Source organism: Ananas comosus, linkage group 4 (assembly GCF_001540865.1).
Source record: "Ananas comosus cultivar F153 linkage group 4, ASM154086v1, whole genome shotgun sequence".
Classification (NCBI taxonomy): Eukaryota; Viridiplantae; Streptophyta; class Magnoliopsida; order Poales; family Bromeliaceae; genus Ananas; species Ananas comosus.
This window is the reverse complement of record NC_033624.1, coordinates 8,454,495-8,472,358: the sequence shown is the minus strand read 5'-3', so window position 1 is coordinate 8,472,358 and position 17,864 is coordinate 8,454,495. Positions and strand designations below refer to the sequence as shown.

The 17,864-nt window shown below is 41.5% G+C and overlaps 1 protein-coding gene and 1 long non-coding RNA gene across 3 annotated transcripts; one reads left to right on the top strand and one right to left on the bottom strand.

Annotated features, from left to right (window-relative positions):
* On the top strand, positions 3,373-4,065 carry LOC109709066. The gene has a single exon (XM_020231137.1). It carries the CDS (start codon positions 3,373-3,375, stop codon positions 4,063-4,065), a length of 693 nt encoding a protein of 230 aa, XP_020086726.1.
* LOC109708365 lies at positions 15,951-17,417 on the bottom strand. 2 transcript variants are annotated; one of them, XR_002215714.1, is made up of 4 exons: positions 17,333-17,417; positions 17,138-17,242; positions 16,989-17,053; positions 15,951-15,989 (listed from the first exon to the last, which is right to left on the bottom strand). It is a non-coding gene; the product is annotated as an uncharacterized LOC109708365 (long non-coding RNA). The 2 variants fall into 2 exon arrangements; XR_002215713.1 differs by having other exon boundaries at positions 15,952-15,989; positions 16,989-17,050.

Sequence of the window (17,864 nt, the reverse complement as noted above, 5' to 3'; positions counted from 1 at the left end):
AGGTTGTTCTTTTCATTTTCGGGCGAGGAAGGCTAAAGCCTTTTTGCGAAGCTCCGCGAGAAGAATTTCTAAAGCCTCTACATCGTTAAAAAGGTGGGGGTGTCATCCGAAACTTTCGAACTCCTTTCTAATGTCTTAGATTGCATTTAATCTCATCTCTTCATGTTGCATTGTAGGATTGCATAGTAGCTTCATTCCTTATGCTTTCTAAATGATACTAGTGTACTTGGAACGCTTGGAACTTAGATAGGTGAGGATTGGGGTCAGACGTGAATCCTATGGTGCGAAAGAAAAGAGGTGAACCCGATGGGGTAATTGATGACATAGAGAGTAGTGCTTATGTTAAAGAACAAACAAGTGGCATCCAAACATTGAATGATAACGAGTGCATTAATGTAGTGTAAATAACACTAGACGTCCGATGGACCTAGGGATAGGTGATCCTTAGAAAATGCCTTGTGAACAATGAATTTAGACAACCTAAACAGCGCTGCATGATGGTCGGGGACAAATGCTCTCCGTGAGAGATATTGACCCTAGTGTAGGGCTCCTCACTTGAGGAGGATTCGATTGGTATTAACTCTAGTTGCAGAGTGTCCTCACTTGGAGAGGATAGATCTAGCTCACAGTCTGCGTTTAGGATGGTATAGCCATCCAATCCCCACATGGAGGGATTGGTCGTCGAGTACTCCGGAGTGTCGCGCGACTAGGACCACTTGGAGTCCAGACCACATGGAGGTCCGCAGACGGTCCCGGACTTGGGTGCACTTGGACTCCCTCCCACTTTGGGATTTGAAGGTGAGTCATGGGCGAGCCTAGGCCTCGCCACAGATTGGGTAATAATGAAAAGGTTAAAGGTTTATAATGTCATTGAACATTACTATTCGAACATGGATCGAATTGTTAGCTTGTAGTAAACCTTATTATATGATGCATGCATTCATATTCATGATTATGGGCATAGTAGCATAGTTTTCCTACTCTGCATTTACAGCTTTCAGATACATATCTATCTATCTATTTGTTGTTACTTGTGCCCACTTGGACTAGTGGGGAATGCGCAGAGTCGGCGGCCGAGCCACTGGGAACTATGGATAGATAGTTCTCACCCACTCTATTCCCAGTGAAGGTTCAGGGCTACCAGAGAGAGGACGCGGCAAGGCGTCGCGCCCGACCAGTGAGACCAGTGGTAGTATAGTAGCTTTCCTTTTGGCATTAGTACCCTATGTATTGAGAGAGAGATTCATGTAGGTGAGGTTGAGAGCTATGTATTTTGAGGATCAAATTATTCACTTTGGAAAATGATGTAACTATTGTAATAGTTAGTAAATTACTCTCTTATTCACTTGTATATCTCGTGATTACTTGCTCTTCTGGTTGTGGCACTGTTTGTGCCCGTCGGAATGTGTAGTTTAGAATTTAAATTCCTGGGTAAATTCTTGTACACACATTCCTGTTGTTGAGCCTTGAGCGGGCAGGGGAGGTGCTGTTCGTTCGGCGGTCGTCGCCGCGGCCGAACCGTGCCAAATGGTAGTGGATTTGGGACGGGGCGTGACAGCCTTTGTGGTATCAGAGCCTAAGAGCAGGTAAGGAGAGTCTAGGATGACCTAGGAGACCCTAGGTTGGTAAGCCCTAGGTTATAGTGCGTGAGCAGAGCGTGAACCTATAGCGACGGCGGAAGTTAATTTGATTGGTCGAAGTTGGTAATATGTCTCTAGTTTGATTAAGATGGACTCAAGTTGTTTAAGTTCTTATCTCGAGGTGGTTGTGTTGGCGGCCGACAACATGATACCAAGGGCTTAGAACGAGTGCACTTGTGAGCTTCCGCCCGATTTTGTGGATGAGTCGTCATGCGTCGTAGTGCGACGAGGCAGTTGAATGAGATGATGACAAATCATTGCGTTTCAGGGCTGATGTCTCCAAAGACGCTACAACGCCCGCAGGACTGCCCCAGCACCCGACTCCTGAGGTGCCCGAGCAGGATGAACCGAGTGTGATCGATCGGTTGCAAGCGCAGGTGACGCGCTGACCAATGTGGGCAGCGCCAGGAGACCAGATTTGAGCGGCTCCAGGACTTATTGGAGGCGGCAGATCGCGGCGGCGGCTGCGCAGGCAAATGAAGGCGTGGGCCTCCGCACCTCGACTCACGTACCAGGAAGGCAGAGGGTGAGGGCATAGCGGCGGTCCGGTGACGGCGCGCCCACCCGCAGTGATCATACCACACCATCGATCGGCTACCCCCTGTTTCCATTGCAGGTTAACATAGTGGATGTCAAAGGGAAGGCAGTCGCAGACAAGAAGGCCGTTGAAAGTATCGCCTACACCAAAAGAACTCTTCGGCTTTGCATAAGGTGCAAGGCCGAAATGACTAAAAAGGATTGAGAAGCAATCATCAACGAGAAGAAAATGCACAATGAATGGAGAGAGTTTATGGCGTTTCCTAAGGAATGGGAGAAAATTCCCGAAGAAGACAACAAGTCGGAGGATGGCTCAGATGAAGCCTCCAACGAGTTCGAGCCAGAAGTCGACTCGGTGAAGAACAAGAAAGACTTGTTGATGTAGAAAGTCCTGCATGACTATTACCATAGCAGGAGAGAAGAACACAATAGCCGATGGAGTTACCCAGAAAAACCATTCGGCTCCAAACAAAGATTTCCTGGGTATCGGCCACATTGGCAACATCAAGCCAGGCCGAGACCAGAATCGAAATTCAAGGGGATGACCTAGGGGGATATAGAATTCCTCGGTCAGAGATTGGTCAATGAGCTCGGCATACAACCATGGCCGAGACCATGGGAAAGAAGAGAAATTTTGAAAAATTATTTAAGAACGATGAAAGTACCGGCAAACGTACCAGTTGATCAATGACACGAAGTCAAACCATTGGCCAAGTGGCAAGGGTCGATGTTAACAAAGACACAAAAGCGTCGGCAGCATAGGTTGCAAGCCGAGGCAAGGCAGCACTATGAGGAAACAAAAGGGTTAAGACTGAACGTGTGAAGACGACCTAATGAACCACCACATCATTTTCGTCTGATGCGGAATGATCACGAAGTGGGTGGTTCAGCGCCCATTCCGTGGTTGAAGTCGAAAATAGAATGGCCAATCACTGCCGAACCAGAAGAGAAGATAACTCAGAGAGAGCTAGAGGAGAATATAGCATCTCTCGAGACAATTATTAAGCAAGAAAGATGGCCTCCCAAGGAAAGGGAGACACGAATGGAAAGTGACTCCTCAGCAGAGATGGCAAAGGAGTCTGAAGAAAAGAAACAGAGGATTCAAGAAAAATCGACTGATGAAGGTCCATCTGATGTGAATATGGTATATAGTCTGCCTTAGTCGTTCAAAGCAGAGTATACCGAGTATAAAGAGATGACGGATGAGGAAGATGGGCTTACAATGGCCCAATTGCAGTTAGAAGATGTTAAGCCAGTCGATTTGGTGGTTTTTGAGAAACCATCAATCATGCAGACGAGATTTGTGAGGCCACTATTTATAAGGGCCTTAATAGAAGGACGGCCAGTAGACCGAGTTATGGTGGATGCCGAAGCGATGGTGAACGTCATGCCCACCTCTTTTTTCAAGAAGTTGGGCAAGAGTCAGGATGAACTGAAGCCCACTGACACAATTATAACCGATTTCACCGGAAGCGGTCAACAAGCTAGAGGAGTGCTCACAACAGAGATTATGGTAGGTTCTAAAACTCTACGAACCACATTTTTTGTAGTAGATGCAGATAGCCACTACAATCTGCTACTTGGACGTGACTGGATCCACGCAAACGAGTGTGTACCCTCAACACTCCACGGGAAGCTATTCCAGTGGGTCGGGGACAAAGTAGAAGAGATCCGGGCTAAGGGTCGGCCCCAAATGGTGGACATTAATGTAGAAAGAATCGGCCACATCAATTGGGCCGATATTGATCCTGATCAAATATCTTTTGTGAGGGTGACCGAAGAAGGATTACAACTAATCCTTGTGAAAGACGATGAAGCTATGGTGGCAGCCGAGGAGCCACCAACTTGGTTGAAATGGAATATCAAAGATCAAGAACCGAAACTCTAAAAAAGTTTCGGCAGAGTGAGCCGACCAATAAGATCGGCTATGAAAATGATTCGGCTGACTAGGCCGATGAGATAACACTTAATGAGACGGCTTGGCGATAGTGATGCATTGGTAAAATCGGCCATCAAGGTCGATAAAGAAATGTCAGATGAACCGAAGAGGCAAACAATTGAATTAAATATGGAGGAATCGCCTATTAAAGTCGGTGACAAGAAATTGGAGACTCAGGACCCACTTATAGAGGTAAACCTGGGATCCGATGAAGACAAACGACCGACTTATGTCAGCGCTAAACTTTCGGCTCAACAACAGGAGAAGTTGAAAGAATTGCTAGTGGAATACAAAGACTGTTTCGCCTAGAGTTATGAAGAAATGCCAGGTTTGAGTCGAGAAATCGTAGAACATAGGCTGCCTATTAAAAAAGGGTATAAGTCTTATAAGCAGTCGGCTCGTAGGTTTGAACCGAGTATTGTACTTCAAATTAAAAATAAAATTAAAAATTTTTTGAAGGCCAGTTTTATTAGAGCGGCCCGCTATGTTGATTGGGTATCCAATATAGTTCCAGTACGAAAAAAGAATGGTAAACTTAGAGTTTGCATTGATTTTAGGAACTTGAATTTGGCTACACCCAAAGACGAGTATCCAATGCCAATAGCCGATATGTTAGTGGATTCGGCAGCCGGTAATGAAATTCTGTCCTTTATGGACGGACATGCCAGTTACAATCAAATTTATATTGCTGAAAAAGATGTAGCTAAAACGGCTTTTAGATGTCCAGGGTCTATTGGGACCTTTGAATGAGTAGTTACGCTGTTTGGTTTAAAAAATGCCGGGGCTATTTATCAAAGATCAATGAATTTTATTTTTTATGATTTGATTGGTAGGATGTTGGAGGTTTACATCGATGATATAGTTGTAAAATCCAAATCACAAGCCAATCATTGGGCGGATTTAAAACTCGCTTTCGAAAGAATGAGAAAATATAATTTAAAAATGAATCCTTTAAAATATGCTTTTGGAGTTTTTGCAGAAAATTTCTTGGGATTCCTAGTACATAAAAAGGGATTGCAATCGACAAAACCAAAGCAAAAGCTATATTAGAATTGCCGCCACTAAGGAACAAAAAAGAGTTACAAAGTTTGCTAGGAAAAATTAATTATTTGCGGCGATTCATATCAAATTTGGTCGGTAGAGTAAAAGTTTTCACTCCATTATTTCGGGTCAAAAGTAAGGAGTTTATTTGGACAGAGGAACAGCAGGGAGCATTTGAAAATATAAAAAAATATTTAGCAAATCCTCCAATCCTTATACCTTCTAAACAAGGACAGCTGATGAAGTTATACATTTCGGCTACAGAAGAAAACTTAGGGTGTTTATTGGCTCAAGAAAATAAAAAAAAAAAGAAGAACATGCCATTTACTATTTAAGCAGGCGATTGTTAAATGCCGAAAAAAGATATTCGGCGATCGAAAAGTTATGTTTGGCCTTATATCACGCCCGTACAAAATTAAGGTATTATATTTTACCAACCGAAGTATCGGTAATACACAAAACCGACCTGATAAAATACATGTTATCTAAGCCAGTATTGAGAGGACGGATTGGAAGGTGGATGTTGGCCTTGTCCGAATTCTCTCTCAATTATGTCCCAGCAAAGGCTGTTAAAAGACAGGCAATAGCCGATTTCCTGGCTGATCATCTATGTGTTGAGTTCGAAGAGCCGAAGCAAGATTCAATCGGCTGCCAACCTTGGATACTTTATTTTGACGGCCCAAGAACAGCCGAATCTGCAGAAACTGGAGTAGTTATACAGTCTCCTGAAGGATACACTTATCAAATCGCTTTTGAATTAGATTTCTGCTGCTCCAATAATCAAGCCGAATATGAGGCCTTAATAATTGGCCTTAAAATTCTACAAGAATTGGGAGTTTGCTCACTCAAGGTCATCGGTGATTCACAATTGGTAATTAAACAGGTGAACGGAGAATACCGATGTGAAAACCGAAATCTGCAAAACTATTTGATAAAGACATTAAAACTGCACTGCAGTTTCAAAGAAGTTGAGTTTGAGCATTTAACAAGAGAAGAGAATGAATAGGCTAATGAATTAGCCCAATCGACTTCGGGGTATAAAGAGCCGAAAAAGGGTCTAGTAAAAATAGAACGAAGATTATTACCATCGGTTTATACACGAGAGCTGATAATTGCTCCCATAGAGACCAAAGAAGACTGGAGAAAGTCTATAATTGAATATTTAGAAGACCCCAATAAACGGGTCGACTATAATATTCGAAGAAGAGCACTCGGCTATTGTCTTTTGAATGGACAACTTTACAAGAGAACAGCCGAAAAAGTATTATTGAAATGTTTAGGACCTGAAGAAGCTCTATTATTGATGGGAGAAACACATGAGGGTTTATATGGAGCCCGTTTAGTAGGAAAAAGACTAAGATAGATAATTCGGCACTTAGGATATTACTAGCCAACTATGCATCAAGACTGCATAAAGTATGCTAAAGGTTGCCAAGATTGTCAATTCCATGGCTCGGTACAGAGAGTTCCTGCCTCCGAGATGTACGCGATAATTAAACCTTAGTCTTTCCGAGGTTGGGCTATGGATTTAATTGGTGAAATTCCACCGAATTCTTCGGCTGGTCATAAGTTTTTAATAGTAGCTGTTAATTATTTTACTAAGTGGGTAGAAGTAAAATCCGCTAGATTAGTCACCCAAAAAGAAATCATCGATTTCATGGAAGACTTTATAATTCATCGTTTTGGAGTCCCCGAGACGATTACGACCGATCAGGGAACAATGTTCACTGGAGGACAATTTGCTCGGTTCATTGAATCTAGAAGGATTAAGTTATTTCATTCATCACCTTATTACGCTCAAGCCAATGGACAAGCCGAGGCAGTAAATAAGCTAATCATAAATCTTATGAAGTGGCATATTGGAAAATATCCAAGAAAATGGAATGAAAACTTTCTGAAATATTGTGGGCATGCCGAACTTCAGTGAAAACGACAACAGACATGACGTCATTCTAATTAGTATTCTGCCATGAGGCCGTGGTACCAGCCGAAATAACAGTTCCCTTCTTAAGAGTGGTAAAACAAAAAGAACTAACGGCTAATGAATATAATACTCTAATGAATGAAAGAATAGAAGAATTGAATGAAGTTCGGCTGATAGCGTTAAATCATCTACAAGCCTATCAGAGCCGAGTATGCAATGCGTACAATAAAAAAGTTAGAGCTAAGTCTTTCGCAGTCGGAGACTTGGTTCTTAGACTAATATTCCCAATCGGTCGAAAGGACCGAGCATATAAAAAATGGTCTCTAAATTGGGAAGGACCATTTCAGGTTAACAGAATTACTAAAGGGAATGCATATTATTTAAAAACATAGATGGGTTAGGAAATGAGAAGCCAATTAATGGAAAATATTTAAAAAGGTATTACCCATCCATGTAGAAGAATGAATAAAGTTAAAGTTTTCTAATATTACAATCAATAAGCCGAATCAAGACAGTAAGTCTTTCAGTTGGTTCCATTCGGCTATTAAATTGGCCTGAGCAATTTTGCCTGCTTTCCTCTGCGTTTCATTAAGGGATGCACCTTGTAGAGTTGAAAAAGTCTTTTTTGAAGCTTCATCCCTTCGTTCTTCTTGGTCTTCAGTTGATCTTGCAAGAGGAGTCGACGCTCAGAAATACGAGCCAGAGCCAATTCGGCCGCAGCTAGTTCTTCTTTAAGAGTTGAAATTCGCTGCTGCAAAGCCGATTTTTGGTTTTCTAAGGCTTGATCTTCTTGGCTCAGGTTAGTTATTGGAGTCGCCACTGCAGGAACTGTCGATTCGAAGTGGTTGACTTGATGGAAGTGATGGACTAAAGATGAAAACTCGGTAGCTAAAGATTGCTGTCGAGATAAAAAAGAAGAAAGTTGAGACGACAAAGTCTCTACAAAATATTTGCCAGTGGAGGGAATATCTGGCTGATCGGCTAAGTCAAATAAAAGTGCGCATAGCCGATCAAATTGCTCTTAATTTCGAGCCAAGGATGGAAGACCATAACTATATAATTTCAAACACTCATCAAATTTATGATGAGTGTCTGTTGACATAACAATAGTTGAAGAGTCATCTCTCTCGTTGGTGTTGGGGCTCGAAACTAACAGAGCATGAAGGGTTGCAGGAAGAGGATCTTCAACTTCAGGCGCTGAGGCTTCAGGAGTTGCATGGGATGCTGTGCCTGCCTCTTTAACCCCCTCCTCTAAAGGTGTACCTATATATGCTGCCCTCTCTTTTGTTACCGTCGGAGTAGATAAGGGTGGCGTCACATCATCTGTCGGCAACTCTTTGCTCACTTCTTGAGCAACTCGTTTTTTCATTGCTTCTCGCTTTTTCTCAAGACGAGCCTCTCGGCGGAGTTGTCTATCAATCCTCGTCCCCAAAGAAGAAGCGAAATGGGCTCTTGAAGTGTCGTCAGGCGGCGACTGTTTTATCAAGAAGAAATGATGAAAAAGGTGAAATAATATTAAAGGAAAAGAGAGTTTTGATCAGTTAAATTGATCATCTCAATCGTGATGGGCTCAGGAACAGAGCCCTCATCTCGAACATCAACCGAAGGTGTTTCTTCAGCTCTTCTTTCCGGAATATCAGCCGAAGGTATGTCTTCGGCTTTTTTCTCTGGAATATCAGCCGAAGAAATACCTTCGGCTCTCTTAGACTACGGTTTCCTAGCAACCGACTTGCGCCGTTTCGGAGACGGCAGAGGAGTAGAATGTTCAGGTGCCATCGATCGTTTTTCTGAAGCTGGGACCGATGAAGAGGATGGAATTGGCTACATATGAAATAGATAAAAACAAAAGTAAGCACTAAATCGTGCAAAGGAAAGAAAATTGAAATAAAAAGAGTAAGCTTACAATAGAAAAAGAAGGTGGGGCATCGGAATCATGATCGGAATCCTCTTCCGATTCTTCCCTCGGTGCGAATGGAGTAGCGGTATCAACTGGAGAATTTCTGCTCGGAGCAACCGCTGTATATGAAATGAAAATAAGCAGGAGCCATATTAAAGAAGAATGATCTTAGGTAATTAGTAAAAGATTTACCAAATGGATGAATAGTCTTGTGATACGCCCAAAGCATAGATAAATCAAAAACTCGATCAATGAACTGATCCCAAGTCGTGGCATAGCCGGCAAGAGCTACACCTGTATAATTCGGCCTGAAGCTTACTAATTTGAAGAACCGCCGAAGACGGTTCCCCATGGCTGAAATCCGATTAGCTTCGGCTATACTTTTGGTGGGAGGTCGATTGACGGCTATGTTGGCCATAAAGAATTTGGCTGGAGTAGGGATCGGTTGTACAAATCCAAATTGCATACACTACTAGAAAATTAGTCATTAGTGGCATTTATTTATGCTGCTAAATGATCAACAAATGCTGCTAAAAGTTTTAGCAGCATATGACACCAAATGCTGCCTATGCCAATGTTGCTAAAAGTATTAGCAGCATTAATTATAAATGCCGCCAATATAAATCAATTAGTGTCATTAGGAATATGCCGCTAAAAGAGATTAAATGCTAATTTTAAATTATTTATTAGTGGCACACAAATATAATGCCGCTAATACAAATATCTGATTTTAGAAATTAAAATTTTAAAATTTTAATTTTATATTTAATTTTTTTGAGATGCTACCCGCTTCATTTATTTCTTTTTGTCTTAAACTTTGCTGGAAATGTGAATCAACTAGGATTCGAACTTGAGACCTCGAGTACCAACAACCAAGTCCTTTGCCACTTGCGCTAGCGACTATTAGTTATGTATATTTTAATTTTTTATATTTTAAGTCTTCTATTTTAAAATTTTAAAATTTTAAAATTTTAAAATTAGATACTAAATTTAAATTTTTAATTTTGAAATATGAAATTTTAAGTTTCAAAATTAATAGTTTTAAATTTGAAATTTAAAATTTAAAATAATTTTAAAATTTTAAAATTTTAAAATTAATAATTTTAGAATTTAAAATTTAAAATATAAATTTTAGAATTTTAAATTTTAAATTATAAGTTTAATTTTTAAAATTATATGTTTCAACTTTTAAACTTTAATTTTAAAATTTTTTATTCTAAATAAAAAAGGGATTATTAATAATTATATATTAATTAGAAATGAAATTTAGTAACAAGTGCTGCTAGTTTATTATATTTAGCGGCATTCACTAATTTATGCTGCTAATTTATCCTATTTTACAACATTAATAGAAAATTGCTGCTAAATAATTAAATCTAGCGGCAATTATCAAGTAATGTTGCTAAATATATTAATTAACATGATTTAAATAAGGTCCTAGAGCTAATCTATCGCCGTTGGCTAAACCAATGGCGATTGGAATAAAATTCCGATTAATTTTTTGTGAACGGGTACAAAAAAGATTATGACATAACCAATACAGAAGGAACGCCGTATGCTCCTTCCTTGTAACCGCAGCAGGGGATTTACCTGCAAACTTGCAGAGAAACTTGGAGTAAGCTAGGTCATTGAGGTCGAAGTGAGCCTCAAAATCAGATACGCCGTCAGGATTATAAGACATGGAGAGGGTAACTCCATGAGGGCGTAAGCCAACGATGGCGGCGACGTCAAAAAGAGTGGAAGTGAAGGGTCATCTTTAAAAAAAAAAAAATGGAAACAGGGGACCAAAAACAGAAAGCAGCAGCTAAAAGGAGATTATCGGCTACAGGGGGTTGCCGAGACAATGTAATCGCTTCGTAAATACCTACTTCCCGCCAAAAGTCACTATATATAGATAGCTTCTACCCGGTCTAACCAAGCCAGGTATGCATCTAAGATACTTTGCCAGGTCCGGAGACTCTTTCCTGTCGAAGCTGATGAATACCAAGATTGGAGATGATTGGTCTTAGCTATCAAGGGGAGACCATCACTAGAATATGGGAAATCAGCAGGGAATGGTTCGCCTGTAAAGGAAGGGCCTAAAATAAATCGAGAGGGATCCGATTCAACGAACTGTCTAAGTAAGTTATAGTCTAAAGACAGATAAGAAGGAAGAGGCGGAAGAGGCGCCATTGTTAAAGAGTGAAAAAGACTCTAAGGATTGAAAAGGAAAAGGAAGTGGGCCAAAGCTGTAGATCAGAGATGGAGAAGAGGTCGGAGAAAACGAGGAGAAGTAAAGAGAAGGCGAAGAGGACAAGGCTTGAGTTAAAAAGGAACTAGAGAAAAGGAAGCTTGGCGAAGAAAAAAAGGAGCTGTCGCGTCGAAATCGTTTCCCAAGATCGGCTATAATGATGAAAAGACGGCGGCAATTAAGATGACCTAATTAATGCCGCATATAAGACAAAAGAGATGGCGAGATCGTGGCCGTAGAGAAGGTGTGGACGGCTGAGACGAAACCGTACAGGGAATTTGAAACTGATTGTATCGGGAGCTGCGCCTCGGATCATGCCAGCTACCGAAGCGATGGCGGAATCGTGGCCATAGAGAATGAGTGGACGGCTGAGACGAAACCGTACAGAGAATTTTAAACTGATTGTATCAAGAGCCGCGCCTCGGATCACGCCAGCTACCGAAGTATCCGTTCGGAAGCTGCCGAGGGGACAATTGTTGGGCCATTAAGGCGCGGCCAAGTGGTACACCGGTACTCCACTCAACTTTCTGCTTTAATGATAAGGATTTCATTATGCACCGGGAGCATCGGAAGAAACTATAGTAATCACCGTGCTAATTAAGGGAAGTTATAGTAACCGTGAGTGGTTACACAAGCGGTTCTGATCAGCTGAAAATGGCCCGGGAAAACAGGGGTAGTGGCCGATCATGGATAGGCAATAATTGATCAACAAGGGCGGTCCATAAATAGGCCAATAACGCCCTAAAAAGAGGTCTTTTCTCCGAGAATAGAAGACCACCCTTATTTTCTCTGTAATTTCTTCGCATTTTTTAGGAGTAGTTTACTTGTAATCTTCGACTTTCCTGCATTTACTGCTTTTCTCTAGGAGTAGATTCCTAATTAGATCAACCGAGTTTGTATGTCACGCCCCGCGACCACCCGCCAATTTGGCCGGGTCGCGGCGCCGCCGACAGACCGCCGAACGGACAGAGTCTCCCCTGTACGTCCAAGGCGTCGCAATCAAAACAATACGAGAGGTTCCAAACAGGAACAGTATTCATTCACAGATTGCATAAGGAAGTATCAAAAACATAACTACTAAGTTATTACAGCATTCAACTTAGATGCATTTTACAACATAATTTTTCTTTTACAATTAACCTCCAAATACAATCATAATCATTACAGATTCTTTTACAACTTAAACAAAAGTTTGTTCTTGTTTTTAAACCTCCCAAGCTAGACCACCAACTCGGGTACTGCTATCTCAGTCTCTGGGTAGGACGCTATCTGCACGAATTACGTCCTCGCCTTGCGCCGCCGCGCCGCACACGTGTGTACCTGTACCCAAAACAGCAACACGGGGTGAGACTATTGTCCATAGTCCTCAGTGGGTTTAGCCACCCAAGAAGAACAAGCTCAGCCAACAGGTCTAACGAGGCACTGCAACATGTTAGATCAACAATATACAACAGATATTAATTCAATTAAAATACATGTCGTGCCTCACGAAATGCAATATGCAATACCTGTAATCATGCAAGTAGGTTACTTAAACACTACTTATGTTCTTAATTATTCTTTACTCCTTGTCATTTAATGCTTACTTTTAGCTCTTAGCTATTCTTTCATTATCTATTCATTGTTCTTTAGCCATTCTTTACTCTTTAGCTATTCATTATCGTTAGTACTATTCTTTACTCTTAACATTCTTGAACCATGCTATCTCTTAGCCTTTGCATTGTCAACGCCCGGTACCAGCGAAGCATATCCGGCACGTGCACAGACCCGCCATACACCTGCAGTATATAAGGCGTCTACAAAGAAAGCAAGTCGATAGGAAGTAAAACAAGAGAGAGAATCCTATCCTGATATCAGAGCAATGTACAAGTCGATTACAATCAGTAAACGAACAAAAAGTATACAATCCAAAATCTCAACAAAAGGAGAAGAAGTAGAACTATAACATCTGGATCTACAACTGTAATATACCGAAAATTCGAAAAATAAAAATGTCGAACTTTAGTCAAATTGACCAAAGTGCGAGGGTGGAACACTTCGGAAAAGTCCGAAGGTGTTAAAATGATTAAAGTGAGTTGTGGAAGGTTTCGAGAGCTAAATAATTTGAATTCTGCAAAACTGCAGATTTTCAGCTCTCGGGGACCGGTCCCTGAAGGGAGAGACCGGTCCCCGAACGCGTATGAACTGAGACAGCCGAAAAATCGGCTAAGTCCTGGAAGATTAGCTCTCGGGAACCGGTCTCTGCCTGAGAGACCGGTCCCCCAGAGACCGGTCCCATCGGAGGGAGACCGGTCGCATCGCGCGCAGCTACTCTGGCTCCGCAGGGTGGACGTTCGGGAACCGGTCCCTGCTCGGGGAGACCGGTCTCTGCCTGCGCGAAATGCCCAGTTCGGGCAGTGTATTAAAGTGAAAGTTGAGGGGTTTAGCTGCAATTTTGCAACCCAATAGCTATGTATTGAGGGTTAATGAGATTTTCTCTCATTCCCACCCTCTCAAACACTCTCTTCTCTCCCTCTCTCTCTCTAGAAGACAAAAGAGAAGAAGAAGAAAGGAAGAAAAGAAGGAAAAGAAGAGGAAGAAAGTGGAGAAGAAGAAGAAGAAGTGAAGAAACTCCTTCTCCTTCATCTCTAGCTTGAAGAAAAGGAAAGCTTTGAGGTAAGCTTCAACCCTAATGTAGTAAAACCCTAGAAATGGGTTTCAATGAACCTAGAGATGGTTTTTAATGGAGTATCTAGTAGTTTTGAAGCTTTCTTTTGCTTCTTTAGAGATCAAATCCATGGTTGAGCTCAAGGTGAGCTTGGGCCACCTCTAATGGTGAAATCCAAACTAGGGTTTTGGAAAGCCTAAGAATGGTTCTAATGGATTATTTAGAGTATAATAAAGCTACTTTTGCTTCCCAATGAGATCAAACCCTAGGTTTGACATGAGTATTGGAGCTAGGGCACCAAATTGGGGCTTTTGCTCATGAGGGTTTCTAAGTGCAATTGACCCTCTAAAAACCTAATTCGGGGTATTTCCGACATGTTGGTGCGCTCGGATTAACGTTACGAAAAGTCAAAGTAAAGTTATGAGCAAAATGGCCTAATAAGGGTTTGTTTTGCCGCAGGTAAAGAAAGAGACGTCTAAAAATCCCAAGAAAATCGTCGGAGCACCTTTGAAAGCCTACGAGGTGGGTGGTGCTTTCCAAACTCATTGAAATTCTCTCTATGCCTAATGTGTCATTCTTTGAGCATATGTTCTATATATTGTTGCATGCATTTTAGGGTAAAATAATGATGAGATATGATGATTGCATGATTGTGAGCACAACTTGCATAATGAGATGGTTGAGAACCTAATAATGTTGAAACCCTAGATGTATGCATGAGAGAAAATGTGAGCACCCAAAGTGAGCAAAAGAACAGAGTGGCACATGACATAGATCGAGTGGCATTCGATAAAGTTAATGTGAAATGACACTAGAGTTAGTGTGATGTAAAGAACCAAAGTGATGTAAAGAATGAAGGAAGTGACAACGTGTAAAGTTAAAAAGTAAAATGGGGCAATAAGAACAAGAATGCTAGAGTTAGCAAGAGAAATGAAAATGTAAAGAATGTAATTGCATGAGTTTGCAACATAAAGTGATGTAAAGAACACTAGAGCTAGTGTAAAGTCCAGATTGAACTTATAATCCTTTGAGTTAAGGATATGATCATACTTGCTATGAGTTCCGTGCTCGAGGGTGGTCGCTCCCCCTCGGGCGATGCGCTCCGGAGTTATGCATCCGGGTTGGAGTAAACCCGAAAGGACGGTCCTAGCTTGTGAGTTCCTGCGATGATGGACTTAATGTGAAGCAAGTCAATGTGGCGAAACCGCCGGGCTAAACTTAATGATTAAAGAACAAAGAACAAAGAACAAAGTGTAAAGTGTAAAGAACAAAAGAACATGCATAACCTGCATCTATTTAATGTTGAGCATATTTCTTGCTTTTGTTCAGGCATATTAGCATCATGTTATAGATTGGTTACTAAATCTTACTTATCCTTTCTATTATGCCTGAGTTAGTCCTAGTGGGAAAGTCGGTGATGTTGGGGCCGAACCCACTGGGAACTTTGTTGTAGTTCTCACCCCACTATTTCTACAGAGCCGGGACCGAGCGAGCCGGCGAGCGACCGCGGTAAAGGTATCGCACCGTAGTCAAAGGCCACCGGAGTTGGGTTACATTTTGTTAGTAGTTTACCCCTTATGATCATCTTTTGTATTTGATGATTAGTAATGTAAAGATAAGAATGTAAAGCTTACTTTGAGGAAAATGTGATGTAAGAAAGAAATGATGAAGTTATGTAACGGAATGCAAAGAATTCAAAATTACTAGATGAATGCAATGTATATGATCCAAAATGAATCATGTTACTTGTGAATGTTTAGTTTCCTTTCTCTTTCACTTATGGCTATTGCTTACCCTCGCGTAAGCCGTTTGTGTATGTTTCCGCTAGTGCTTTTCTCTATTGATGAAATTGTACATGTGATGAGCCTTGGGCGGATAGGGGAAACTCTGTCCGTTCGGCGTCTGTTTGACGTGCTCGGGTCGGGCCAAATAGGCATCGGTCCCGGGGCGTGATAACAACCTATATACAATATAGGGTATACAAAAACATCTGTACAAAGGTAGTCACTCTATACAATGGACATCACCCTCGGCCGTAGCCCGAGTAGCAAGGTGATCGACTAGCACACTCCTAGCAAAGTCTAGCTAGACGCGACTCCCTTGCCACGATCCCTAGCCTCTCCTGTAGATGGCTCTGTAAAAACAACCATAAAAAGGGCGTGAGAACTATTAACAATAGTTCCCAGTGGGTAAGCCGCCAGCCTCGGCGAATTACACCACTAGGCTCATGATGTACTGAAAGTAAGTAAAAGCGATAAGTGCATGATATAGAAATATGCAATGCTAACCAATAACAGGCATGTATTCAACATGTAAACATGATTTCTGCAGTAGTGAATCAACTGAATAATAGAAGTATCGCAACTACTATAAACATAAACATAAACATACCCATAGATTTGTAAGTACTACTGTACACTACAACTGATACTCATTCATTACTATCATTATCATTTTCACTTTCATTTTCATTCACCAGGACCTACTCAAGGTAGTCCAGCTTGTGCCGCGCCTAATGGCCCCATGGTAGTATACACTCCCCACGGCAATCCACTTCGTCACCGAATCCCGCAGGGCCAGCAACTGTCGCGTAGGTCAACTCCGGAGTGCCGGCTTGTAGGGAGCTACCCTCACAAGCATGTGTGAATGAGCACGATGGCAAGCAAGCAAAGTCCATTATCCACATGTCTCAAATTTCATATTTTCATTTGCAAAGTTCTTACCTTCGATCCTCAGATCGGAATTTCAATACACAAATAGTAACAAGAACTAGTATCCACTAGATTGTAAACATGTAAGGGTAATGCTAAATCACATGGCATTATAATCTTTCTACTATTATGACACTATCAACATAGTCATAGTTCTCTACTTTAGAGTCAAGAGCATGTCATTGTTCTCTATTGTTCATAAGTCATTCAACGGAATTGAATATGAATATAAGTACTTTCATGCATATTCGTTCTCTATTTTATAGAGATTTCATTCTACTTAATCATCAAATATCACAATGATATGTTTCCAATTCTCTATCAGTCACATATGCACTCAATGCACCTATGCGATTATTCTATTCTGTAAATACATATAGAACATAGGGGAGCTCCACTTGCTCTGGTTAGGTCCGACCCACCTCGTGCTAAGCTCAAATCAGTCCAAAGGAATCCCCAGGATCAGCTCCACTAGGTCTCAATCCTGCTGAACACAAGGCATGAATATCGTATCAAAACTTCAACCGAAAGGTCCAATTTCGGCGTAATTGGACTTAGTACATAGGAATACCTTTAGTCCCTGCTTTGGCTCAATAAATACCTCAAGTTAAGCTTCTAAAATCCCTCACGCATCAGCCGGAGGAAAGCTAAAGGTCCGTTGCAAGTCCGCTGCGAACTATTTCCAAAACGGCAACAAAGTCGTCAATTACTAATAATATAGTCGGAATCTTGCAAATTCAGTTTTCTAACTGAAATTCCTACTTACCCTTGGTTAGAACAGCTTCCTAACCAGCTTCTAAGAGTACAAATTCAGCTCAACGAAGCCCGAAGACCTGCTGCGAAGAAATAATCCCTAATTTGCATCAATTCGCGCAAATAAGTGCATTAGTTCCAATTTAGCTTCATAATTGGCTAATTATTCCAATTAAGCTTCCAAGTAGCTTATCCCTGGTCTAAGGAGATTCACTCACAGCTAAATAATCCAACTTTAATTGCTGAAATCTCAGATTAAAGCAACTAGAAGCAATAACTCAAACGCAACACATAAACGACTACTAAAACGTTGATAAAGGAGAAAATCGAGTCGTTTACCTTCTCAAGCTTCCAACCAGCACCTTACTGGTCCAGGGCTGCAAAAATCCCTCCAAAACGCTCTCTTGCACGTGCACAAGGCGCTGCGACGCTCGCAACCAGCGAAGAATGCGCGCGACAACAAAAACGAGCGAAATCGGCGAATACTTTGTAGAGAGAGGAAAACCCTAGAGAGAGAGAGAGGAAGGTGGGAGAACCTTTCTCTG

What these genes read in the sequence shown, in the direction of transcription:
- LOC109709066 (XM_020231137.1), top strand. Translation starts at nt 3,373, where the DNA reads ATGACGGATGAGGAAGATGGGCTTACAATGGCCCAATTGCAGTTAGAA.